Source organism: Brachypodium distachyon, chromosome 3, assembly GCF_000005505.3.
Source record: "Brachypodium distachyon strain Bd21 chromosome 3, Brachypodium_distachyon_v3.0, whole genome shotgun sequence".
NCBI lineage: Eukaryota > Viridiplantae > Streptophyta > Magnoliopsida > Poales > Poaceae > Brachypodium > Brachypodium distachyon.
The window spans coordinates 13,935,270-13,962,245 of NC_016133.3; the positions used below are offsets into that span (position 1 = coordinate 13,935,270).

A 26,976-nucleotide genomic window follows, 5' to 3' on the forward strand; every position below is an offset into this window, starting at 1 on the left:
AAACTGTCTGATGGTCTAGTTTGTTTTCCTCCAATATCTTGCCTAGGCTCAGTTGCTTGATCCTGAGCTGCTGACTGTACTAGCTAGAAGCCAAAGCGCCCAGCCTCCTGTGATTTCTTGCCTCCAACCGATGCAGCTTTGTCCTTTCGGTTGGTAGGTTAATCCAAAAGGCAGTGGAAAAGCAAACGCTTTGTTCTTTTGAGTTTATAGTTTCTTGCCAATGTGTTGCCATGGCTCTTCTAAAGGCGCTGGTTTGTGCTTTCTTCTTTCTTTTAATGGACAACAAAGACATAAGCTTCTAAACATAGATAATACTAGAGCTACAGAGAAAGAAAGTATTCTGAAATACTGATACGCAGATTCGTCTGGCTCAGCTCTTCCAGCTGGTGCTTCGGTTCGTCGAGTGTTCCATGTCTCTTTACTTCGCAAGGCATTGAGCCCGGGTATCAGCCTCCCCTGTTTTACCGAATTCTACTGATACCTTACTGGTGACGATGCATGCAAGTGCTGTGGCTCACCGTTGGCGCAAGGTACCAATCTCGTTTTCGAAATCTACGTCTACATCTACGCCTAGTGTGTCTATGTATGTATGTATGTGTGTCTCTCTCTATATATATATAGTAATAAAGAGAATAATGTTTCCTTCGTCGGTCGTCATCCTTCGCGCGATTTGGGCTTTGGGCTGGACCCAGTCCAATTGGGGGATCGGTCTGTTCAGCCCACCGAACCACGAGTCTGGAAAAAAAATCGCTTCATCCGTCCCTAACGCGCGCGAGATGCTGAGCCCGACCTCAAATCTGCACGTGCACCTCCAAATCCGCTGGTGCACTGGATTTTTCTTTTCTTTGCTAATTAGCTGGAGTAGCAAGAAGTTTTCATGATCTTTTTGTTAGTGTAGGACGTTTGTGTTTAAGAGTCCGTGACAACGCACGGTCACTGTACTAATAAAATAAAATTGAAGGATTCCTGGGAACATTTTCAAGCTTTGAAGATGAAGTTTCCGGCTGCTTTGTCTCAAAGAAGAGGGGGATGTTAGCAGCCCAACGACTACTGGCCGTCCCACTCGGGTGTACCGGCCCAACCGACAATACATCGGCCCCGACTTGATCCCCAGCCCAAGCCGTAACCAAGTAATAACTGTATTAATGTTAACTGGTTCCTTCCTTTCGTCCTATCCAAGTTGGATCATCCCCTCAAAAAAAAAAATGGCACCTCTCGGATATGTTCGTCGTAGTAGTTGTTCTTCCTAAACTTGTAATCGTTGCTACTCGAGTTCATGTGATACCTAATACAATAGAGCATGCGAGGTCATAATGAGATGCTTGTGATTATTGTGGTAATTTACAGATTTTTTATCTTTTTTTCTAAAGGCATGTTTGTTATTTTAATATAAAATAAAGGTTAAATAATAGCCCAGCTAGTAACGTAGTCAGAGGGCAAATTCAGCGAAGCAAAGCTGTGGCCCATATACTTGCGGCACGGTGCCCCCTCTGCCTTCAAAGTGTGCAAAAAAATAGATAAAGGAAATTTTTTATTGAACTCGAACGATTACATTAAGGTGATACAAACGACTAAAAATACCGCCGCCCTCTGAGTAATAAGATGCACACAGCCACAAACACTTAAATAAACACGTACATAAGATAACAGGATGCACAGATCCTCAAATATTTAGACAATGCTCACCCGCTCCTTATGCTGATGCGCCCTAATAGTACCCTCGCGCGGAACTGGGTAACGGTTGCACTCATATTTGAGGCGAGTATTCGAGTTAAGCCAAAGTTCAAGGCGGTGCGAAGAAATTAAGATCTCGGCGCCGGAGTTCTTACACAATACCACTGACGGCAGTACCATGATCCGCCTGTCCAGGTTCGTCTGCTTCTCGAAGTAACGATTGAAGCCTTTGCAGACGGGGTCATTTTTGTGCGTGTACGCAAACGGTGTCCAGTCGCGCAGCTTCTCGAGTTGGTCTTTCATGAGCTTGGGGTCCAAGCGTTTTTTGCAGCGAATCGCTTCAGCCACTCGGATACCTTTTTCACAGACCCACTTGAAGCAGCTGTACTGATTGCAAGCCACCGCCGTCGGCGGGTTGAAGAGGTAAGTAGAGAGGTTGTGCCTCTCGAGCATCAGTTGTCGCCCCACGTTGAGCGCCATCCACGCGCCCAGAGAGTGCCCGGTGAGCCAAACGACGGGATCCTTACCGGTGGGGATCCGCAGGGAATCATGATATCTTAATCCCCTTTGTAGATCCCCTCCAATCCCCCAAGGGAAATTTGCAACCGGACGATCCTTGAGGTATTTGACGAGCTTTTTGACCTTTTCGTAGGCACTTGTGAAGCGCTCGCAGCAGAACGGGTCGTCATTAATGATGATTCTACAGCCAATCCTCAGGTCCCGTAGCGCCGTCCATGTGCGGCAGAATGAAGTGCCTCGGAAGACAACTATATAGCGTGGGGCGGACTTGTGCATGCCCACGTATCGATAGACAGCAGCAAAGGTTTCTTCACGGTCCTTCAACGGATCCCGAAAGAGTTCGAATCCTGTGCTATCATTTAGCCACCGCGGGTTGAGGGGCGTGACGCTTTGCTTGTCTACCGCGCAGTAAACAAGATTGATCATGGCGGCCAGACAGGCCCGGCGAGGGGCCTCACCACTCCTACAAGATACCCATGCATATTGATGAGCATTAATTAAAGTGCCATATTGCACGGATCAGGTTAATGTTCACGAAAAAATATCTTACCAGTCGATCGCCTGGCAGTTGCTCTCTAGTGACTGCGAGGTGGCATACTTGCAGTAGTCCTCGGTACTCTCTTGCTCTTTCTGCAGACACTGTACATGCAGGCCAGTGAGCCATTTGTAACCTAAAATCACCCCGATTTTCTTGTGAGAGTCAAACTGCTTATGCTGCTACGACGAATATATATGTACCTCATGGTCGCTCCGGGGACATTCTCCTTGTATCACATCCTTGATGTGAGGCGCCGGGTACATCTGTGTGCATGCACATGAGCCATCTGTTAGCTAAAATCGATCTCCCCGGTTTTCTTATGACATCGAGTCAAACTGCTTATGCTGCTACGACGAATATACCTCATGTCCGCCGTCCACATTGGTAACGTATTCAGATATGCCGAGCGGCAGAGCCTCGTGGTAGTGCGCCGGGTACACCTGTAGATGCACACGAGCCATTTGTTAGCTAAAGGTAGCCCGATTTCCGGGCCTAGCTAGTGATAATCAAACTGATAATTATGCTGCTACGACGAATATGTACCTCATGGTCGCTCCGGGGCCATTCTCCTTGTATCTCATCTTCGAGGTCATGCTTCTGTGTACATGCACATGAACCATGTGTTAGCTAAAATCGATGTTTTCTTATGAGATCGAGTCAAAGTGCTTATGCTGCTACGACGAATATGTACCGCATAATGTTCGCCGAGCCCGCTGGGAGGCTGCTTGGTAGTGCCCCTGCTTGGTAGTGCCGCTGGGAGGCTGTTCGCCGAGCCCGCATAATACACGCCCAGTTCAACCATGTTGTTTTTAAAGGCGTACTGCACCTCATACTTACCCGCCTGTCTGGTCTGGAATTCGAACTCTACAATCTTGCCGCGCGGGACGTGGGGAATCACTTCCGACGCCCTAAGATTAAGGAGCGCGTCGTTTATCTGCATCAAATATGATAGTAAAATATGTGATTAGCAACAAGCCAAAAAACATTACAATATCGGAAACAACTTCTTTGCCGGTGCACTACGAAAAAAATGAAAAAAAAATGTGTAAGCCGAGTGCCACACAAGAACACACTCGGCTTACACGTTGCTTTTTATTATTATTATTTTTCCGTTCGTCATAGGCCCTGGGACCCACAGTATAAGCCTAGTGTTGCCAGCACTCGGCTTATACCTGACGGCCGTTAGACGATGCCGTCCGTCAATTCTATAAGCCGAGTATTGTTTTTGCCGATCGCCAAAAGGGACACTCGGCTTATACGTATACGTCCGAGTGCCTGAGAAATGACACTCGGCTTATACGTATAAGCCGAGTAACTGTACACCAAGTGTGGTAAGCCGAGTGTATTTCCCTCTTTGGCACTCGGCAAACGTAGCTTCTCCCATAGGGGTGGCCTGCGACACTAGGCAAAGGCACTAAAGCCCGGAGGTCTTTTAACCTGGCCTTTGGCAAAGATCGAAAAAATGAAAAATAAAATAAAATAAAAAGAACATGGGCTCGCCTGCTGCGCTGCTCCGTCGCACTCCTGCTGGCTGCTCCGACCTGTTACACGATGCTACTGCTCACCAGTAGCTATGGATGGCAATGGGTACTCGAAACCTGATTACTCGACGGGTCGATCTAGACCCGATTAGATGCTGCTCTTAGGAAAAATCAGACCCGCCAATCCATAATTGGGGAAATATCAGACCCATTGGGTTTGCCGGTTCGGGTCTAGTAGAATCAAACCTAGACCCGGAAGCCTCGTTCAGTCTAAAAAATTAAGTACGCGAGGCAGGCAGCCCAAAAGGCCTAAAGGTCGTCCAGTGCATGCCCATGCCTAAATACCACTAACCCTAACCCTTGTTTCTCCAGAGTCACCGCGTCCCTCTACGCCTCCACTGCCGCCTCTTACTCGTGGTGGCAGCGCACTCTCCCTCCTCCGTCGACGCGCGGCCCTCTCGCTCCTCCCTCTGCAGACACATGGCCTCCGTGGAGGCAGAGCCGGACAGCCGCAGCGCCCTCCCCCTCCTTTACGCCGGACAAGGCAGCGCGACACCCTCTACATATACCTACGGCGGCCGGGCGCCACTCCTTCCTACAGCGTCCCGGCCTTCGCAGGCGCATGGTCGCCTTCAAGTCGATGAGGAGCTGGCCAGCAAGTCCTTGCTTTGTTTGATCTGTGCATGGTTTGCTTTGTTTCAAATATTATTAATTGGTTTGTGGAATTGTCGAAGTCCTTTTGAAATTACAAAAATCAGCGTCGTCTAGATTTTCCTCTCCCTTTGCTTTGTTTTTGAGATATTTGTTGACTAAGGTCGGGTTTACCCGCGGGTCCCCGAGAGGCCGAGAACCGTATCGGGTCTGCATTTGGTAAATTTTCAGACCCGGTGCCGGGTCCGGGTCGCGGGGTGGGTGGCGGGGTCCGGGTCAAGTAGCCCTGCCCCGCCGCCGATCGCCTGCTTCCGCTGCCCGCTGTAGACGCCGCTGGAGTTGGGTAGAGGGGGAGGAACGCCCGTTGTCCCTCGCCTGCAGCTCTGCGTCCGCTGCCCCTCGCCTGCAGCCCAGCGCCGCCGCGCCTTCTGGAGCAGAGGGGGGGAGAGGGAGGGGGGGTAGGCCAGGCCGGGGCCTCCGCCGCTGCAAAGGAAGAGAGAGAGAGAGAGAGGGCCAGACAGAGGGGGAGAGAGGGAAGTCCACCGCCGTTGCGTGACCGCATGCCGATTCCTCCTACGCCGCCTTCCGAGCATGCGCGCCGGCCGCCTCCTACAAGGTGAAGTTGGGAAGAAGGAAGGCACTGCCGACAGTGGGGAGAAGCTAGGAGGGGCACGCGGCGTGCCGCCGGATCGAGAGGAGATCGGCCAGGGGTCCAGAGCCCAGACGAGATCGGCTGGATGAGAGAGAGAGGGGAAAAGCTGAGAGGATAAGGAGAAAAAAGAGGCGGAGGGGTGATCCACGTGCACCTCCCATGGACATCTGGACGAATTTTTTCGAACCGTCCCCAGGCACGTGAAAAAAAGCACCCAGCCCGGGCCAAATTAATCTCGTGCCAGGCTAGGCACTAAACTCACCGCGTGCCAAGTTTTTCTTAGGGATTTCGACCCGTGGGCCAGCACAGGCACAGCGTGCAAATCGTCAGGATGAGAACGGTGTGGGAACGAATCCAGCACGACACGCCCGGCAGGAAAAGCACGGCACGAGAACACCCCCAACGGTTCGGCACGAGGCGACGCCAAGAGAGGCACGTAAAGCACGAGGCGGCCTACTAGGCCGGAGCAGTCAACGCGGCAAGAATTGAAAGCAGCACCCGCAGCACGAGACATAGATTTGTTTTCCTTTGAAAACGACCCGAATAGGCCAAAACATTCTCAACGGGCCTTCATGCTCATGTGCTGCTGGGCCAGGCCCAAAATGCCTGCGTGCCGAGCTTTTTTCCAAGATCAGGCCCGTGGGCCAAAGCGGCACGGCACGAACTCATTTTGTGCCCACCTGTGCAGGGCTGGGCGGGGTCGGCTCGATGGCCAGGAGTACTGGCGACCATGCACATGGATCCATGTCCGTGGTGCATCTGGATGAACAGCCGAGATGAATCTGCTTTCTTTGCCGAGAGCAAGGCCTACAACAAAGCAAATTTGGGTTTTGTCGTGGCAGGCCTACGGGAAAAAAATTTCTTGTTTTCTTTTGTGCAAGTAAATTTAGGAAATTAATGTATCATATTAATTCTTTCTATTGTATCATATTAATTCTTTCTATTGGTTTCGACTTTTTATCCTAAGTTTATATACATATAATATAGTACCATATCAAAACTTGTACATTTTTCGCAAAGTTTAAGTATTGTTTCTTTTTTCCAGTTAAACGGCTTTAGAGAATGATAAAAACTTATTTTACATAAATGTGCTGATTTTAATTAATATTACTCATAATGATAAGTGAAACCATAGTAAAAATATCAACTCGCTAAGTGGACAAACTATGACAAAACTTAGTTCGGGATTCAAATTTCAAAATTTATGTTCGAGATCATGCATACTGTGAACCATGTACCATTTTATTTTCCCACTGTTACACCAGTGAGCAAGTCCACATGGCCTCTTTGCCGAAGGCCTATTCTTTGTTGTGGGTTTTTCTTTCAGCCTACGGTCCTTAGGAAAAGCCTTCCGCTGACGACAAAGTTGTTTTTTTGGAAGTATTAGGAGTAGAAATGAAATGTTCCCCCTTCTTTTCCATAATTCTTTTTTTTATTTTTCATAATTCTTGACATGGCTTTACTTGAAATTTGTCTAAATTTGAACTAAAGCTGTACCAAAAAATTGTGGAACAAAGTACTTAATGTGTCTCAAATTGTAAGATAAAACGAAGGTGATACTTTTGTCACAAACTCACAATGCGAACTTTGTACTTCTGGTGGTCATTGGTGACGCTAACCCAGACGTTGACGCCCTGCCCCGCGAGGACGAATGGCCAGCTCAGGGGGATTTTGTCCGTGACGATGACTTCGATGAATGGCCAGCTCGGGGGGATGTTGTCGCCTGACTCGCTCTCGGCCAGGTCTCTCTCGTCCGGTTCGTTCCCAGCTTTGCCCTGTGCAACTGCCAACACAGAGGCGCAAAGGAAGAGGCAGAGCGCTGCTCGCAGGGATGCCGGCATTTTGTTATATGCCAGCTCCCCCAGGCTTGCGATTTGCCGAGAATCCGAGATGAGTGTAGTATGATTTGGGCTCTCGGATACTTGTGGAGCTAGCGCATGCCGCTGAGACCTATTTATCTTGATGTTTGTTCATGGTTCGATCACCTCCATATTCTATGACGACGTTCACAGAATAGCGACCATATGCGCGCGAAGGAAGCTGCCATCGTCCGAGGAGACGAGCAAGAGAAAGGGAACGAATGTTTGCCACACCATAAACTCGTGTTGGGTATCTCAATTCAAATAAGTATGCAGCGTACCGACTAAAATATGGATACACATTCCGGTCCACTTGGTTGCAGCGTCGGAACGCACGTTGACACTGATTAGTGAAATACTAGACGATCCACCCACCCGCCCCAACTACAGCAACCGCAAACATGTGCTGTCGTGCATATCCAATAATTGCTGCCATTCGATGCAGGTTCTTCACTTGGTTTTTTTCTTCCAATATCCTGATCCAATAATTGCTGGCATTTGTATTCTAGGACCATAAAATGGGAGAATAGTCAAGAGACAGAAGTAGAGCTGCAAATTTTTGACCCTCAAGGTATCCTTTGACTCTTTTTAGTTCAACCAAATGAATTAAAATTTTATAATGACACAATTTTTTAGAAAACTAGTTTATTTATTTGAACTAAGGAGAGTCAGAGGGTACCCTAAAGGTCAAAAATTTGCAGCCCTAAATAGAAGGGACGGGCACTGCCGACGAGCAGCACCCAAGCAATTTAGAGTAAATTATACAAAACCCATGTAACAAAAGATCACGGATCCAAGAGATTTTAACTGATACAGACAAGTCCAAGACTAATGACTAATAAATAACCTAAAAATCACAGATTTTGTCGAGTTAGTGATTCGGACCCACACGCCATGCTCACAAAATTGGTTTCTGTATCAAGTCTTCTCATCGGCTGCCTTGAGCCGAGCCGGTCAGGCAATCAAGTCGTATGATATCGCATTCCGAGCGAACCAATCTGCACGAGTGCTAAGGTCGAAGTCAAGCGCGCCGGCGGGAGGGCCGCCCGAGGCCTCGCTAGCCGCGTCCTACGCCGAATCTCTCGGCTCGCAGCTCTGTCGCCCCCTTCTCACGATCGACGACGAATGTGCGCCACACCCACATTGATCGCCGGAGCGATGATGACTGATCCAGTTCGGCGGCAAAGGAAACAGCGAAACGAACCCATCAATTGGCGTCGGCAGCGCGTTTTCTTACTCTTCTTGTCTCCACGCATCGATTTTTCTACGGAATTAGTTACTTGTCGTTGATTTAATTGATTTAGGTACAATTTTGTACTCACTCTGTTCCGAAATAAGTGATGTGGATTTGTATAAACAATCCAATATATGTAAATTTGGGAATATTAGTGCTTTGCCCGTCCTGGAAACGCTTGGGATTTCCCGATTATCATCTACTCTTCGGTGCTCAAACCGAAAGCGCGTGTCCCTGTCTGCGTCTCAGGTCGCACCATCCCGCAAGGTAGCTGCTCCGAGCCTCCAACGCGGTGGCCGTGAGCTGGAGGTCGCCGGTGTTCCGAAGGCAGAGCGAGGCAACTGGGCGGCGTGAGGCGGCGTTGACCAGACAAGAAAAAAATGCTCGAGAAAAAGGGAGGAACGAGGAGAAAGGGAGAATCGAGCAGGCAAAGGGGCTCGGCTGATATTGTGTCTCAAGCCGATGGGGTTGGGAGACTGGAGCCAGAAAAAAGTATCGTGAGTACAAAGTGTTAATAATTAGTTTTGTATTATTGTGGGTATAATAAGCTGAAATCTTTTGAATTTGTGATTTTCTGTTACAAGAGCCATCAAACAGTTTTTTTTAATTTACTCTTATACTCCCTCAGTTCCTAAATACTTGTTGTTGTTTTAGTGCAAATTTATACTAAAACAGCGACAAGTATTTGAAAACGGGGGAAGTATTTACTGTGTAGGAAAGCGGCACGTTTCCTTCAGGAATCAGGATAACATGATTCGAATGCTATGAAAATATATTATTTTAAGTGTTAACCATAACATAGCACGGTACGGTAGAATAATTTGAGAGAACCCAGACGCAGTATTTAGACGGTTTAAAGATCTATTCTTTATCCTTGTACAGCCGAGCTATATTGTTTCATAGCTTCGGATTTTTCATGTTTTGTTATGTTATAGCTTGTAACTTGTTTTCCTGTCCTTAATGCAAAGTCAGAGCACCTGCCATTTCGGTTTAAAAAAATATATATTCTTTATTCCTGCTTTTTCATTGCGTATCCAGCTTGAAAACAGCAAGTTGCGACAGTTTATTACGAAGATACTCTTTTTTGTTCAACACATTCACGCTCAAATAACATTCACTCCGGGGTGAATGTCTGAACCAGAAACTTATATTAGGATTTCCAAGTAGCATCATTGGCTACTTGGAATAAAATTGGCTATGTGCATCGTTTCGACCCAGAGGCCGGGAAGAACCCTTTTCGAAAAAAAAAGAAAAAAAAAGTAGCATCATTGTAATAAATGAATTAGCTTGCAGATAAACATGCAAGCAACAATGAGTGTACTATATTTCTATACTTTTATATTTAAATATCTCAAATAAATCAATTATGCACGGTTTAGGCTTAGTTTGGCATTGCTGAACTTATCTTATAATTTGTTTTTAAAAAATACGCACAGGAAAAAAAATTATTTAGCCAAACATAATAATAGCCAAAAACTGGATTATCATAGTCCACCTTAATGCCAACCGCAGCCTCTACCCACGGCGGCTAGAGCTTTTTTTCGCAAAAGTAAAGCAAGCGGAGATGGTACTCCCTCCGTCCAACAAAAGATGTCTCAAGTTTGTCAAAATTTGAATGTATCTAGACATGACTTAGTGTATAGATGTATTCAGATTTAGTCAAAGTTGAGACATCCTTTGTTGGACGGAGGAAGTACTAAAGATCCAACTCGAATACTATTTTCGTCGGAGTTTATAAGCCCTCTCTATTTGGTTTTGCGCGGAAGTTCGACAAACAATTATACAAATAATACCATTAGAAAGAGTTTTTCAATATGAATCCAACAATATCTCTTATGTGCCGCCATAACCTCATATCACCAATGTAATTTCTGGTCAAAGTTCGGCATAAAATTATGTGCAAGCTCACGAAGATGTGACTTCGACAATGTCCATATTGATGGACTTGTATCAAGGAAAAATTTCGAGTGTGTGTTGGCGAACTCGTCGGCTAACAAGGACACAGGGGACACGATTTACCCCAGTTCAGGGCCCTTGATGAGGTAATACCCCTACATCTTGCTCGTAGAATCTGTATTGCTGAGTCAATTACAATGGGGTGCCGCGGAGTCTAGATGCACAGAGTCGACGAGTGCGTCTAGACAACTTGTATCTAAGTTGGGGTCTCCTCTTGGCTCCTCCTCCTGGTCCTTTATATATGCAGAAACTCGGGTCTAAGGTAGAGTCCAAGTCGGTTACAATGAGGAGATGCACTCTAATTAATCTTCCTTCTCTTGAGTCGCAAGATTTGGCATGTAGACTCCTGGAGTCGTAGTAGGCTTCCTTGTGAGCCCCAGCTGGACTGTACCGGGTAGACTCGAGTCGAGTACGTGGTTAGTCATAACCACGTCAGTAGCCCCCAAGTGCATGGTTGAGTCGAAGACTTGACTAGGGACTTTTCTCGTAAAGAATTAACTCATTTTACTGTTAAGCCAGCTGCATAATGCTGTAGATTTTGGCATTTTATCGACTTGTACTTCAAATGAGAAGTATTTTGACTCAGAGAATGTCTGAGCTGATGCTACTATGAAGTAACAGTTTCACAATATGATTTTGACAGCGGATCAATGTGATGAGTAGGAATCATAGGGATATATGCTTAATGTGCCCAGATACTCGAGAAGTCGAGTCCAGTTAATCGCTCTAGGGCGAATACAACACTAGCTTTCATCAGCATTCGAGTCCCCGGGCTCGAACCTGGCAACTGGCGAATTTCGACTTAGCCTGCTAGGGTCTTATAGAGTCGAACTCCAGTTTTTAAGTACTCGACTCGTTCATCAAGATTGCTTGTACTGGACATACGCAGCTGGTGTGCTTCCATGCCCTATAGGAAGCCTACGGGTCTTATCTTCATGTAATGAACATGGTTGTAGGGAGCGACCCTTAAGTGAGAATTATTACTGGAAGGATGCAGTCGATGCATATCCAGGCCTAAATTTTAGGACTTACCTTCATACAATGAGTATGGATTCGACTGGAATAACGTAGCTGGTACGATTCCAGGCCCGATAGAGAACTTTCGAGTCTTATCTTCATGCAATGAGCATGGGTTTGCTGAAATATGCGGTTGGTACGATTTCAGGCTCGATGGAATGATCCATGAGGCTTATCTTCATGCAATGAGCATGGATTTACTAGAGCAACGCAGCTGGTGCGACTCCAAGCTCTTTGGACGAAATCCAAGAGGCTTACTGTTATGCAAATGAGCATAAACAACTGAGGTGACGCAGCTGGTGCGACTCAATTGAGTCGATTGTTTTGTGTCAGGGTCATTACCCTGTTTTTACTGTTGTAAGTAAAGAATAAACAATAGCTGACCGTATGAAATCTTTAGCTAGTATAAAGCATCAGCTGGTTTGTGAAATCATATGTGATGTGTAACATTGGCAAGTGTTTTAGATGAAACATTGATGTGGATACTTTGGATAATATGGATATTTAAGTGATGACATGTATCTTGTTTGGACTTAGTGCTTTGCTAGTGGTGTGCTGATCCATTAGTTTCTTATGTGAAAACATGGCGTGAGTTGTGTGAAACTTACCCTGAGTCAAGTCGTGGACTTGTGCTCGTACTGGTTATTTGTGTGTTCACTTTCAGGTGTTGCCGGAGCTAGAAGAACGTGGTCGAGGACGGGATCGAGAGACGAAGCTTGGGAAGCTGAGGTCGAGGATCAAGGTCATGCGGGACGTTCGTGCGAAGGAACAATGGAAGTGAAGGCTACGATGATCCGGGAGGGCACCGGTTTGTCGTATGTTGTTTATACCGGAGATGTACGGTATTGGAGATATTCGTACGTGATGGTCGAGTTTTGAAGACATCAAAAGAAGAGTTGATGGCATGAAGTGACATCAAGGTGAAGATATGTAGGTCCAGCCGTGGCTGGATGAGAGCTGTTTAAAGATTAAACAGTAGCGTCATCAAGATGGCGTCGGATGGAAAAGTGATCCACATGAAAGTTGTGCGCGTCGTCGAGACGAACAACTTTGCTTTTGGAGTCATCTCAATCTGAGGTCGTATGCGGGCCCTACGGGTAAAATACTGACCGGGACAGAGGAGTCCGTGTTGGATTCGGATTCAGTTTAGGGTTGCGAATTTTCCCTTATAAATAGAGGGCATCCTAGCTAGGGTTTTAGCAAGGACGTGAGGGACCTCAAAGCTTTGGATCTAGATCAATTCTTGGAGAGTTCTTGGATGCATGGTTGCATCTTTTGTAATCGATCGACATCGTTGCAATAAAGAGATTCGTTGGCGGTGTCATCTCTGTTCTTCTCGGATCTTTGTGAAATCTTCGTGCTAGATCTTTCTAATACTTTGGTGCAGGTTTATCACAAGTTCATAATACTTTGCTGCAGATTTATCACGAGATCAAAAGAAGATTGCAATTAATTCATCTTTCTTGTTATTCCTCCAAATTGGTTTTAGATTAATCCTCGTAACTTTCTGGCAGCTGTTATTATTTTGATCATATCTTTTGATTGGTAAGTCCTATTGAGCTGATTCTTGTTGCGTTGGTTAGATAATTTTAATACCTTTCTTTTCCATACTCATACGTATTTTTTGGTTCATCCAATCAAAAGTTACGGCTGTTTTACTATCACGGACAGAAAGGTGATTTAGGGTTTGAACTTTCGGGAAAAGCTTTAATTTGCTTCCGCGCAATCATTCACCCCCCCCCCTCTGATTGCCTATCTCGATCTCACATGGTTAGTTCGCGACTCGAATGAGAGTCTTAGTATTCACAGTCGAGACTCAAGATTAGTTTCAACATTTAAGATAAACCCCGTCATCCTATATGAAAGATAATTTCGAGTCATGATATTTGAGTCAGACTTCGTCTTTGATGACGTACCTGTTGGAGGTGAAGAGCCGTTTGGTCAGCCGATGTGACTGGATGTACAGCCTAGCCTGACAGCTAGGCACACTGTAGGCGTGCATCAGTGGAGAAACGATCGCACTTCGCGCAGTAAACGAGACACAATGATGATCTCATCGGTTCTTGCGCCCACGAAGTAAGCAGTTATTTTCACTTGCCGTTTCGTATTCCGGTTGATGCGGAACACGTGGCCACGAACGAGATCGTGCGTCCCGGATTTTTGCCAAGGTAAGGAGCAAAGCGGAGGTGGGGTAAATTAGTTGTAACCCTTCTTCCTCCTCGCATCCAGAGCTCAGGCGCCCAAGACTTTAGATTCCATAGCCAAAACCCTTCGTGTTCCCTGACAAGAACGTCTTTCGACCCAGTGAAATGGGGAAGAGCAAGAAGAGCGCGGAAGCTTGGCCGCTGTCCTCCGTGGATTGCGAGAGGGTGGCCGGCATGCAAGAGGAAGGGTTGTTGTCCCCGCGGCCTGGGCATGTGCTTTTTCCCAGCGTGGAGGTAATCCCTCGCCCCATGCATGGAGTGCGGGTGGTGCATTACGATTTCATCACCCGCGGCTTAGCATTCCGAGTCCACCATTTCCTTCGTAGCTTGCTTTTGGCCTACGGGCTCCAAGTTCATAATCTTTCTCCAAACTCCTATCTCCACATCGCGTGCTTTGTGACGCTGTGTGGATGCTTTCTTGGAATAAAACCACACTTGGGTCTCTAGAAGAGAATGTTCACAATCCAGCACCAGGGCAAGGACGCGATTGGATGTGTGGACATCAAAACTCAAGCAGATGTCAAATTCTACAACCTCCGAGCGAGGGAATCACTTTCTCGATGGAAATCGACGTGGTTTTATGTCATGGATGTGCCGGCCGAAGGGCGTGGCTTCAATCTCCCTGAATTCTCCGTGACAGCTTCGGTGAAGAAGACGACGGCCTGGAGTCATAAGTTGGGAGGAACAGAGGGCGAAGAGGCCGAGACTCTGATGGCGCAAGTCCTGTCTCTCATGGAGACTCCTCAGCTGAAGGTGACTGGAATTCACCTCATTGCTGCTTTTAGTCGGAGAAGAATCCAACCTCTACAAGCTCATCCTCATCCCATGTGGGCATATCAGGGGGTTCGTGACCCGACCCGGATTAGTACCGTGGAATTTCGTTCGACTGAAGTGTGTCGACGAGTTCGGCGGCTCACTGACTTGGGTGAGTCAGAGCCATGCGAGATTGACCCTGCAGTGGCTCCCTATGGACCCGAAAGGCCCCGAGAAAAGGTGATCATCGAAGCTTCTGACAAACCTTGCCGTCTTGACATGAATTATTTTTTGATTGTACTTTTGATTCCAGGGACCCGACAATGAGCCAAGAAGCGTTTCTCCACCGGCAAAGAAGCGCGGCAGAAAAGATGATAACCCACCGGTACAGACCCGACAAACAGGCTCGAGGGACCCAAATGTCGAACCGTCGGTGTCTGTACCTGCGTTCAAGAGAACCAAGTCCGACGGGCCAGTTGCGGCTCTTCGTTTTGGCCTTCTTGCTCGATTCGACCATCCCAGGTGAACATTTTGGCTATCTTACTTCAACATTCTAGAGATTTTATTAAACCTATAAAAAAATCTTGCTCAGCCATACTGGTGGCTCAGTCGAGGGCAAAAAGGCTCCCGAGACTCAATCGACTGGTCAGGACTCGAAAGGGTCAGACCAGCCGACTAAGGAAAAGGCAGCTCACACCGAAGGAGCCTCAGCGGCTAATCCTTCCGAAACGAGCAGAAGAAGTCGACCAGATGAGTCGACCATTCCTCAAGCGACGACTACTGCACCGAGTCAGCATGTGAGCAAATTTCTCTTTTGATGTTGTTTTTGCCTCTCGGTGGGAGTGATGCTCAAGAAATAACTTGAGACTGCTATTTGTTTTTAGCCGATCATCTGCTCCATGACAACTCTTATTGAAGAGTTTGAGAAGACGAAGGCAGAGCGAGAACGACTTCGAGCAGAGCTAGATCAGTGTCATCAAGAGCTCAAGGAAGCAGCAGCCGAAAAGAGTCGGCTCCAGCAACGTATAGACTCCCGTCTTTCTGCGGAGAAAGAGCGGGAAAAGATTTGGATCGAGCGATTCGAAAGTGCTACTCGATCTGTTGCTGGTGAGCATTTGAGTCTGTTACCAAGGTGGCTTTACCTTCTAGTGTAAAGTTTGACTGTTGCTCTATCATTTTGCAGGAGTCCTTGATGCCTCTGTTGAGGCTCAATTCAATAAGAAAAGCCAGAGCTTCAATCAGGCTGTAGAAAATGTCGAAGTTATCAACGCCGAAGCCAAGGGCAAGCTCCGGCAGGTAACGAAGATTCTGACCACCGTAATCAGGAAGATGTTTCCTGATGCGTCAGTGCAGGAGTCGCTGAATGGGCTCATTGACTTTTTTACTGCGAGTCAAGACCCGGTAGAGGAGTGCCAGCATCAGGCGATGACCGACGTTGAATTATTCTTCACGCTTGCTCTTGCGCATGGCGCCGAGGAAGACACTCTCCGTCAAGTAGCCTCTCAATAGACTCGATCGAGAGCAGGGGACACGGTCAGCCTAGGGCCCTTTATGGGAAAAGGCAAAGAGCTGGCTGAGGTCTCGTTGCGGCAACCTCGTAGATCAATCCGGGAGATAAACCTAGCTTCATCTGGCGGCCCAGAGGTGGGCGATCTTTCACTAGATATATTTGATTCTCTTTCTCCTTTGTGAATCTTCTTCTTCTGTTCTTTTGCTTTGTAAAGAACTGCTCTAGCTGAGCCTTTTTTGGAAAGAAATCCAAGATCTTTATCTCCACCCCTGAAGGAGTTTTTTAGGATACATGATGAGGTAACTTGAGTCTTTTTTCACGCAGAGGGAAAAAGGACAATCAAGTCACTCGGTTCCAGCTGCAGAGGCAACCTCTCGCAACGATGCTCCAGCCAACCCTATCTAAAAGGGTCAGGCTGAGACGACTCTGTCCCCAGAGCAATTGCAAGAAGTTGAGGCTTGGCTCGCTAAGCTGAAGCGTGACACGCTGGGTGACGCTCAAAGTAGCAACTCTAGCCTGAAAGCTGCAACCAACCGGGAGGAGTTTGTCTTTGGAGAGCTTCGTAACCTGAGCCATCAAATCCAAGGTATAGGATCGCAAGACTTTGCCTTTCGTGTCGGTTTGCAAAGTAATCTTATCGTCTTCTGTGCAGCTCTTCGCTTTGACCCTGATGATGAAAAGGCCAGAGTGAATGCTGCAATTCAAGCTCGCCGAGCTCATGACCCATCACCCTTTTGGCTGGATCAGTCGAGGAGCTACGACTTGATAATGTTGATCAAGCGGATCAAACAGGTCAAAAGGTACTTCACCTCCTGCCGTGACATGCTAGCTTCAACTCATCGGGCCTTATGGCCACGGGAGAAGGTGCCTCCTAAACTGGGCAGCCTGATGGTGATGTTTCACGGCAAGGAGAAGATGAAGGAATTGGTTCGACTCCAACTAGTGAAGGGTGCCCAGATTGCCCTCGCATTTGTGCGAGTCAACTGCCCAGAGTTGGATTTCTAGCGAGTTTCTACTCTGCCAGCTACTCTCACCCAGAGTATAAAGTCGTTCCTGGAGGCCGAGAAAGCGGCCGCGCTGCAGATGATCCGACAGTGGGAAGCAGCCGAGGAGGAGACCATACCTCGTAGTAGATATTCATGTAGTTCTTTTTTTTGTAAAGAATATTCTACCGGGTGCGCGATCAGCGCTCCCGGTGGGAGTAGCCCCCGAGTTCGGTTGCAACTGTGTGTAGTGGTGACCGGACTCAAGGTTGTAATTTGATATCCTTGTATTTCTTGGCGAAGTTGTTCCTCTTCTTTTTTTGGAAATGGAACGATATGACTTGGTAATTAGCACCGAGTCGAATTCCGACTTGTGGAAGTCGAATTTAAGTCGGGGTTCGAGTACTCCCGGTAGGAGTGCCTCGCAGTTGAATATAAATAACCGGGTGCGGACTCGAGTGTACTAACCGGCGCAAGGGATTTGCCCTGTTGATTAGTACTTAGGTCTCGCGGGAAGAGATGGACTCCTCCGACGCACTCCATGTTATGCATATCCGTCTGGGACATGTTGAATACCAACTTGCGCAAGCACGAGAGGAGATCTCCTTACTTAAGTCGGAGAATCGGGCTGCGTCGGGCCGAGAAGATTTCCTTCTTGGGGAAATCGTGAAGCTGAGCTTTGATTTGTGAGGTAACGGCTGATTTCTCTGCTTGAAATTGTTGGGTCAACTGAATTTTGACTGATTTGGATGCGCCATCTTATGCATATATGATGCCAGAACCATATGTCGAAGATGAACGCGTAAAAAGTCGTCTTGATGCTTTAGCACGGTCTGGTTCAAAGACCCCATCCTTCTGGTCGAACCGCGACAAGGGTTATACCCTTGCACTGCTGCAAGATCGAGTTGCAAGAGCTGTGGTCTGCCTGAAGTCCTGCAGCCACTGTTTGACTGAGGTGCAAACATATCAGCCTTCCTAAATTGCTAAATTTAGTACTCCTCGTAATAAGTGTCCGGGATTTAACCATCAGAGGGAGTACTAACTAAAGCGAAATTTCATTGAAACCAGAATGAGATATTGATAAAGTATAAATTTGTATTGTTATAAACTGATTTCACTCCGGTCTCATCCATGTTTCACAATAGAAATGATCATTGATGTCACAAACGATCGTATTAAATGGATGCAGTATTAATAAGAGACAATAAAATGGACAGCTGCTCATAGCGATGGAACCTCCTGAGCCATCTCTGATTCATCCTTGCGCATCCAACGGTTGCGTAGACTCGCCTGACCCGGTCAACGAACAGATAAAAAATAAACGTTTCTGAAGGCCACAAAAAAAATGTATATATATTGTAGCAATATATTAATGTGGGAAAAGATCAAAAAGATTTTTCTGTACTTCAGCAGATGTTCTATAAAGCCACGGAGACGACATTACGCGTATGCCTAAAGACAGCGCAGGAACAAAGCCTTGCCCTGTGTTGGGCTTCAAATAATGGAGGGGAGAACTGCTCTTTGTTTCCTCCTGGTGCTTGTGTTTGTGTTCATGCTTGTACGTATCTTCATCCCTACACCTTTGTATGTGTTCTCTGTTTCTATCTTCCTTCAACTAATGTTGTTTTATACCTTGTTGTTTGCAGATAGCTGCGGGAAGAAGCAAGATCTGGACACTGCATGCATACCTCGGTACGTGAGGCGGTTCTGGGAGAGGGAGTACCCAGGAAAAGTTGTCAGGGAAGCTTACTGTTGGGGCTTTTTCCCCTTTCTCTTTAAAATCTGCGTCATGTGTGGCTAGATGTGACAGTGAATCAAACTGATGAATAATAACCTATTTGCCTGAATAGAAATAAATCAGTCTGTGAAGACATGTGAAATTGATTACTATACTCCGTATTTTTCTTTTTTGGATTCTAGCTCAGGGTGGACATCCGGACCGAGCTTTTCGGCTGGGCCTGAGATCCCCTAGGCTCGGTGCAGTTCGTGCTCGGCCCGAGTCAGGATGGCAACGGGGCGGGTCTGGACGGGTCGACCACGTCCATATCCATATCCATATCCATCGTCAAATCAACTATCCATCCACGAAAATATCTTTCGTAAGGTGTCGGTGTAGATAATGTTTAGCCCACTTCCGCCGTCGATGAATACTTTGTTTAACATCTAGCCCCCGATCTGTGCGTCGAGTACCAGTGCTGCGTTTCCTGGTTGCGGGATGCAGGGTGGGTGATCTTCTCTGGAGAATGTAATCTCTACTTCAGACCAGTCAAGGTACTCTGTTGAAGTGGGAGGTGACCTCACGGCCATATGGACCTGCCGAGTTATGGACTTCTGGACCCGATTGGTGGGTTTCCCTTTTTGAATCATGCAGATATGTCCGACCGGAGTCGGATATGAATTGGCGACCGTTGTCGGCGCTTCTGGTGGCGGTGCAAGTGCCACTCGGTGCACTGCGCTAGCGAAACTGGCTGGGTGCGGAGGAGGAGGAGGAGAACCAATGGCTAGAGCTCCTGGTACGGGAGGCGGCAAAGGCGCATTGACTCCTTCGTTAGGGTATGGAAACGACCCAGGTAGTTGTGAGAAGCCAGCGCTAGTTGCCGACTGCTGTGTCCTGGCAAACTCAGCATGTAGTTCCTTGAAACGCCGGCACTCGGCTAGAGGGTGACTTGGCTTGATGTTGCCTTGCTCATCCCTGTAGACGTGAAACAGGCAAGGGGAAGCTAGCTGTTGAGAGAGGGTGGGTTGGTTCCCTTTTCTCTGCCATTGTTGCTTGCGCTTGTCACCACCTCGAAAACCTCCACCGCGATTCCCGTTCTCCCGAGAGCCAAAATCTGACGAAGAGGCGGCTGCGATGAAGTCAGGTGGGTGTGACTCTTCGAAGGCTCGGTTTTTGCGCTTCCTCCTTCGATCGTGACTGCGATCGCCTTCTTCTTCTAGAGATCGCTGGCGTTCATTGCGAACCGAGTCTTCACCGTCGGCCCATCGATTGGCGATTTCCATCCGGTAGCTGATGGTTGCGGGCCGGACACGACCCAATTCCTCCTTGAGTTCGACTCGTCGGAGTCCTCGTTTGAAGGCGTCTATGGCACTTTCATCGGAGACTTCCTCAGAAGCATGTTTGGTGTTGGTCCAGCGAACGGATGGATTCTCCCTCTTTTTGAATGCAAGCTCGGAGTTGCTCGAGGGAGACGGGTCGTTTGTACGTGGACATGAAGTTGCGGATGAAAGCTTGGACGAGCTCATCCCACGAGTCAATGTCGTCTCGTGGTAAGCCGGTTAGCCACGTGCGTGCAGGGCTTCTGAGTTGCAACAGCAGGCACTGCATGACGGTAGTACGAGAACCACCTTGGCAACGAATCCCGGTGAGGTAGTCTTTCAACCAAGTTTTGGGCTCTTGAGTGCCGTCATCCTTGGCTAGATCGTGGCAGTTTGAAATTTCTGGGCATCCTAGCTTGGCGGATGCGACGGCTAAAGCAAGGCACTCCGCATGTCTCGGCCACGTGATCGGAGTCCGGCGAGCAGTCATGATACCTGTCTCGCCGATCGCAGTTTGCAACCCGAGGGGACCCCAGTGTTTCCCTTGGGTGCGAGTCGCGCTCCCTGCGGCCTCGTGGAGGCAGGTCGAGGTCGTGCTGGATTTCTCCTTCGCGGCGGGATGGAGTCCTGTCCCGCGGCAGCCTTCGGTTGTTGAAATCTTGGCTGATACAAGAAGCCCCTACCCTATTCAATCCTTCCAGAATTTGTTTGTGAAGTCGCGAGAGCGGGCCACTGTCGGGTGGCTGGATTGTTTGTAGGTAGGTATTGGCTGCAAGCAAGACAGCCTCCGAGGTTTCTGATATCATATCGCCGTGGTCGTCAACCGACAAGAAGCTTGGAGCCAGGTTTCGGGTCGTGTGGTCACGACGCGAGACATTTCGTCTGGGGAGAGCTCTAGGAGGGGTGGCCCCATCAGAATCGCTGAGTGAACCCGAGCGAGTTCTTTTGTGTGTCTGGATATCTTCATCTAGTTTCTTCAACCTCTCAGCTTCAAGCTTTTGCTTCTTGACGAAATCGTCTTTCTCTTTGTTCACGTCACGTTGGGCCCTGGCAAGAGAATTGGCATATAATTGCAATTCAGCGGTGGTGGGATCCTTCACGAGGACTCCCGACTCAAGAGCTGCATGGACTCGAGCCTTGTCTGCCGCTGAATATCTGGCCGGTAGATTTGCGGATGCACTCACAGTCGGAGGAGTCGACTTCGGGGCGATGGGATTTGTCATGAAGACTTGAGCGATGGCGCACTTGGGCGCAAGATCTCTGCTGCTATGGCAGCCTTCCCGCTCTGAGCAGTTGCCGGCGTCGCCTGGGACGGGGCTTTCTGCAGACTGGGGTGGATTGCTCTCAGAATCGGAGTAGGTTCCAAGGGAAACCTGTTCTGTTTTGTCGGGTGAACCCAACGAGGTGAGGTTGTCATGGCAACTTCCTTGTTTCGAACGGTCGCCAGCGTCGCTAGGGACGGGGTTGTTCGCACGTGGGGATGCATCGTCTTTAAAATCAGAGCAGGTCCAAGAGGAGACTTGCTCTGCTTCCTTGAGTGGCCCCGTTGAGCCTGTCGGCAGGTCTTTCTTTGAGGGAGAAAGGAGAAGCAACTCTTCTGGAGTCGAGACAGTCGGACACGGTAGTCGAAGGATACCGGATCGGACGTGGAACTCGCCGAATATGAGATCCAGGCGGGCATCAAGCTTGTCAAGGACTGTGGGGTTGGATTGGAGGCGAGCGGTAGAGGACTCGAGGAACTTCGACTCCGCCTGAGTCGATGATGGTTTTTCTGGATCTGAAACCGCTGAGGCCGCGACCCCAACACACGTCTTTCCCACAGACGGCGCCAATGACGAAGATGTGACTTCGACAATGTCCATATTGATGGACTTGTATCAAGGAAAGATTTCGAGTGTGTGTTGGCGAACTCATCGGCTAACAAGGACACAGGGGACACGATTTACCCCAGTTTAGGGCCCTTGATGAGGTAATACCCCTACGTCCTGCTTGTAGAATCTGTATTGCTGAGTCGATTACAATGGGGTGCCGCGGAGTCTAGATGCACAGAGTCGACGAGTGCGTCTAGGCAACTTGTATCTAAGTTGGGGTCTCGGCTTGGCTCCTCCTCCTGGTCCTTTATATATGCAGAAACTTGGGTCTAAGGTAGAGTTCAAGTCGGTTACAATGAGGAGATGCACTCTAATTAATCTTCCTTCTCTTGAGTCGCAAGATTTGACATGTAGACTCCTGGAGTCGTAGTAGGCTTCCTTGTGGGCCCCAACTGGACTGTACCGGGTAGACTCGAGTTGAGTACGTGGTTAGTCCTTTCAAATCCGTAGGGAAAGAGTATATTTACAATTTGATGGTACACGAATAATATATAATTTATTTTGTATACTGCTAGTGAAACTAAACAACCCTACTACTACCTGAATTGAAATTAACAACAGTACATCTGATTAAACGAAACACGTGAGATGGAGTAGCTTCAATGGTAAACATCAGCATGTTGATCACATCATTCATATGACTCATGTTTAACCTTTCGGTTCCTTGTGTTCCGAGGCCATGTCTGTACATGCTAGGCTCGTCAAGTTAACCAAAGTATTCCTGCATGTGTAAAACTGGCTTACACCCGTTGTATGCGAACGTAGAGTTTATAACACCCGATCATCACGTGGTGCTTCAAAACGACGAACTTTTGCAACGGTGCATACTAAGGGAGAACACATTATTATCTTGATATTAACAATGAGGGATCATCTTATAATGCTACCGTCAACTAAGCAAAATAAGATGCATAAAAGGGATAAACATCACATGCATAAATAATGTGACATGATATGGCCTTCTCTTCGTGTGCCTTTGATCTCCATCTCCAAAGCACGGGCATGATCTCCATCATCACCAGCATGGCGCATAGGTCCTCGGGCGTCATGTATAGTTGCCTCCACCAACTATTGCTACTACGACTATTGCTACTACTAGCGATAAAGTAAAGCAATTACATGGCGATTAAATCATTGACACGAAGGTCATACAATAATTAATGAGACAACCATACGGCTCCTGCCGGTTGCCAAACTCATCGACATGCAAGTCGTGAAATATTACAAAACATGATCATCTCATACATCAAATATATTATATCATATCTTGGCCATACCACATCACATGCCCCTGCAAAAACAAGTTAGACGCTTCTACTTTGTTGTTGCATGTTTTACGTGGCTTTAGGGGCTGCACTAAAAGAACCGTTCTTACTTACGCAAAAGCCACAACGGTGATATACAAATTGCTTATTAACCATATAGGCCTCCCATTGCAAATCAGATTTCAACTATAGTGGGAGAGACAGACACCCGCCAGCCGCCTTATGCAATACAAGTTGCATGTTAATTGCGGAACCGGTCTCTTGTGCGAAGACAAGTAAGGTTGGTCCGAGCCGCTTCATCCCACTATCCCGCAAAATCCGATAGTGCACAAAGGAGGTAGCAATATGAACATCAACGCCCACAACTAAATTGTGTTCTACTCGTACAAAACATCTACGCATAGATCTAGCTCTGATACCACTGTTGGGTTCGTTGCATAGGAAACAAAAAATTTCCTACGAGAAGTGCGGAAGAAACCCAAGAATATATATACTAGATGTATGTAACGAGAGGGATCATGAACACCATACCCTCATAGACCGCTAAGCGTTACGATCACGAGATCGTTGTTGGTGTAGTGGAACTTTCAATGAGATCAATCTCAGTGCCGAACGGACAGCACCTCCTTGGTATCCACACGTTCAGCTTCACGTTGTCTCCTCCTTCCTCCATCCAGCAAGCGAGAGGGAGAGGTAGACGAGATCCCGGCAGCACGACGGCGTGGTGACTATGGTGAATATTCTCACGGGCAGGGCTACGCCGTGCGCGTGAGAAGAGGAGGAGAGGAGGGCTCAGGGGAGAGAGATCCAACTGAAAGCTTGGGGTGTCTCTCTCCCTTGCCCCCCCTTCTATTTATATAGGGGTAGAGGAGGCGTGGCCGGCCAGGACTATCCCGTGGCCAGGACTCTCCCGCGGCCAGGACTCTCATGCGGCCAGGACTCTCCCGCGGCCAGGACTCTCCTCCTGGCCGCATGGGCCCTGTGGGCTAGCCCCTCGGCCCATTAAGGCCAGGGTGCTCCCTCACAGGCCCATTTAGCCCAGGGATAGGTGGGCCTCAAGGTGGAACCCTCCGGATCCCTCCGGAACCTTCTAGAAGCTTCCCGGTCAAAACTGGGAAATATTCCAAACTTTCCAGAACCCTGAAAACAACTTTCCATATATAAATCTTTATCTCCGGAACATTCCGGAGCTCCTCGTTGCGTCTAGGATCCCATCCAAGACTCCGAATCATAATTCGATATCATCATCATTTATCTCATCTAACCCAAGCAACATGAAACGTTAAGTGTGTGACCCTACGGGTTCGAGAACATGTGGACATGATCAAATATCAATAACCAATAGCGGGACCTGGATGTCCATAATAGTTCCCACATATTCCACGAAGATCTCATCGGTTGAACCACTATGTCGAGGATTCAATTAATCCAGTATCCAATTCTCTTTGTCTCGCGATATATTACTTGCCCGAGATTTGATCGTCGGTATCGCCATACCTAGTTTAATCTCGTTACCGGCAAGTTCTCTTTACTCGTTCCGTAATATAATACCCCCGCAACTAAACACATTAGTCGCATGCTTGCAAGCTCATTAGGATGTTATATTACCGAGAGGGCCCAGAGATATCTCTCCGTCACAAGGAGTGACAAATCCCAGTCTTGATCCATACAACCCAACAAGCACCTTCTGGGATACCTGAAAAACACCTTTATGATCACCCAGTTACGAGATGACGGTTGATGCCCACAAAGTATTCTTCCGGTACTAGGGAGTGGCATGATCTCATGGTCTAAAGAAATAATACTTGACATAATAAAACATAAGCAACTTAAACTTAAGTGACACGATCAAAAGCTATGTTTAGGTTTGGGTCTGTCCATCACATCATTCTCCTAATGATATGACCTCGTTATTAAATGACAACACATGTCTATGGTTAGGAAACCTTAACCATCTTTAATCAACGAGCTAATCTAGTAGAGGCGTATTAGGGACACGGTATTTGTTTATTTATCCACACATGTATTTGAGTTTCCAATCAATACAATTATAGCATGGGCAATAAACATTTATCAAGAACAATGAAATATGATAATAACAAATTTATTATTGCCTCTAGGGCATATTTCCAACACCCACTGCCCGCACTCCACAGCATATCGTCGCCCCCCTCACTAGCTGCTCCCGGCAGTAGAACCGGAGGCCGCATCGATGGTTCTTGAGGTGGTTTGTTGCTCCCTTGCGGTTCTTAAATCTGACGCCGCTGGATGGCGTGGACGAGCGAGGAGGCGGAAGGGCATGTCGACGACGCCGGCAGCATTGGGAAAGTGAGAGGCAAAAGCGGAGGTAGCGGCCGCCGCGCATGCGGTGCCAACGAGCTCACTGCGAACGGAGCGTGGCGGATTTGACGGAACGCCGCGAATGGGTCGCCCGAGGTCCTCGTCCCGGATTCGACGGAGTGCGGCGGCGAGCATGCACGGGTGGAGGGTGGCATCCGCGCCGGTGGTCGTGAAGGTCCGCTGCGACCTGCAGCTCTCCCCCTTGCCCAACCAAATCTAGAGATCATGCTCATCATCTATTGGATCTCCACCCTCCTCGTCGAGTGCTACATCACGGGGACCCCGGTCAAGGGAAGCAGAAGGTTGGTGTTCCTCCAAGCTGTCATTGCGGCCTCGAGGGCAGGCAACTGCTCTGCCAATTGCTCCGCCCAGCTGCCGCCGCAGGGGCAGGTGGTCTTCCTGTACGTGGACGGCGCCACGTGGGAGAAGCTGGAGCTGTTCGTGGAGCTCGCCGAGAGCGCCAACGTAATGGGGATGGCACTCGCGTACCTGGACGCCCTGCCGCTGCACTTCCACTTCGCCTGGCGCGGAGCTGGTCTCTGAGTCATGGTGTGGATTTGGTTTGAAGGGATGAGTTGTAGGGGTGTTTTCTGTAAAAAATGACTGTACCCCAATACTGCTCAGTTTGTGGGCCATGTCTGTCAGAAATTTGTCACATCAGCAGAATACGTATCTCTCGGCCATATATGACGGTATTGCACCGTATTTTTTAGTTCGATGACTCAGATGAGCGTTTTGAGAGTACGAGGACTAGATTGCACAGACAACAAGTTCAATGACCAATGGTGCATTTTACTTTTAAATAAACACTGAACAACAAGTATGCTACAAAGCGCATGCGCTTCGGCGATGGAGGGGCAGGCCATGTCACGGCGAACGTCGTCGCGCTCGTCCCCGCGCCCCTCTCGACGCCGCCACGTGAGCTCGCCAACCGGGCCTATGGTGGGCCCGCCGATGGGGACGCGTCCGGGCTCTGTGCCTGCCTTCGCGCTCGGGTTCGCCTCCGCCCGACGCAGGCCAGCCATGGTTCGGACGGGCCACGCAGGGCCGGAGGTCGGGCGCCGAGCCGCAGCGTCCCTCGAGGCCTCGACCAACTTGTTGTTAGCCGTGGCCGTGCTGTGCGGCGACCGTTTCTGCTTACCGGTTCCCATAGTTCATTTGTCACAAGATGACTATAAATTGGCGATCACTGGCAGAAATGAAAGTCTTACCTACATACCCGCGTCTAAACGACCACTGGCAGAAATGAAAGTCTTACCTACATACCCGCGTCTAAACGACCACTGGCAGAAATGAAAACCAGCCAAAGGCCAAAGCAACGAGACCAAGTCCTGCAAAAAGCTGCATCACCAACTGTCGCCATCATCCGGACCCCGTCAGTACATAGTACAAGGCACAAAGTCTTGAAGCCTTTTTAACAGAACTCAGGACAT

The 26,976-nt window shown here is 48.2% G+C and overlaps 1 protein-coding gene across 1 annotated transcript; it reads right to left on the reverse strand.

Moving 5' to 3' along the window:
* Positions 1–1,545: 1,545 nt before the first annotated feature.
* LOC112271468 lies at positions 1,546–7,592 on the reverse strand. The gene is made up of 7 exons (XM_024460594.1): positions 7,093–7,592; positions 3,423–3,665; positions 3,275–3,328; positions 3,094–3,171; positions 2,932–2,994; positions 2,744–2,832; positions 1,546–2,656 (listed from the first exon to the last, which is right to left on the reverse strand). Exons 1-7 carry the CDS (start codon positions 7,354–7,356, stop codon positions 1,672–1,674), a joined length of 1,776 nt encoding a protein of 591 aa, XP_024316362.1. The 5' UTR covers positions 7,357–7,592; the 3' UTR covers positions 1,546–1,671.
* Between the last annotated feature and the right edge of the window lie 19,384 nt (positions 7,593–26,976).

Coding starts and splice junctions, on each gene's coding strand:
- LOC112271468 (XM_024460594.1), bottom strand. CDS start 7,356: ATGCCGGCATCCCTGCGAGCAGCGCTCTGCCTCTTCCTTTGCGCCTCT. Junction 3,329..3,422: donor GGCTCGGCGAACATTATGCG/GTACATATTCGT, acceptor GCATGTACACAG/AAGCATGACCTCGAAGATGA. Junction 2,833..2,931: donor GTCCCCGGAGCGACCATGAG/GTACATATATAT, acceptor CTGCATGTACAG/TGTCTGCAGAAAGAGCAAGA.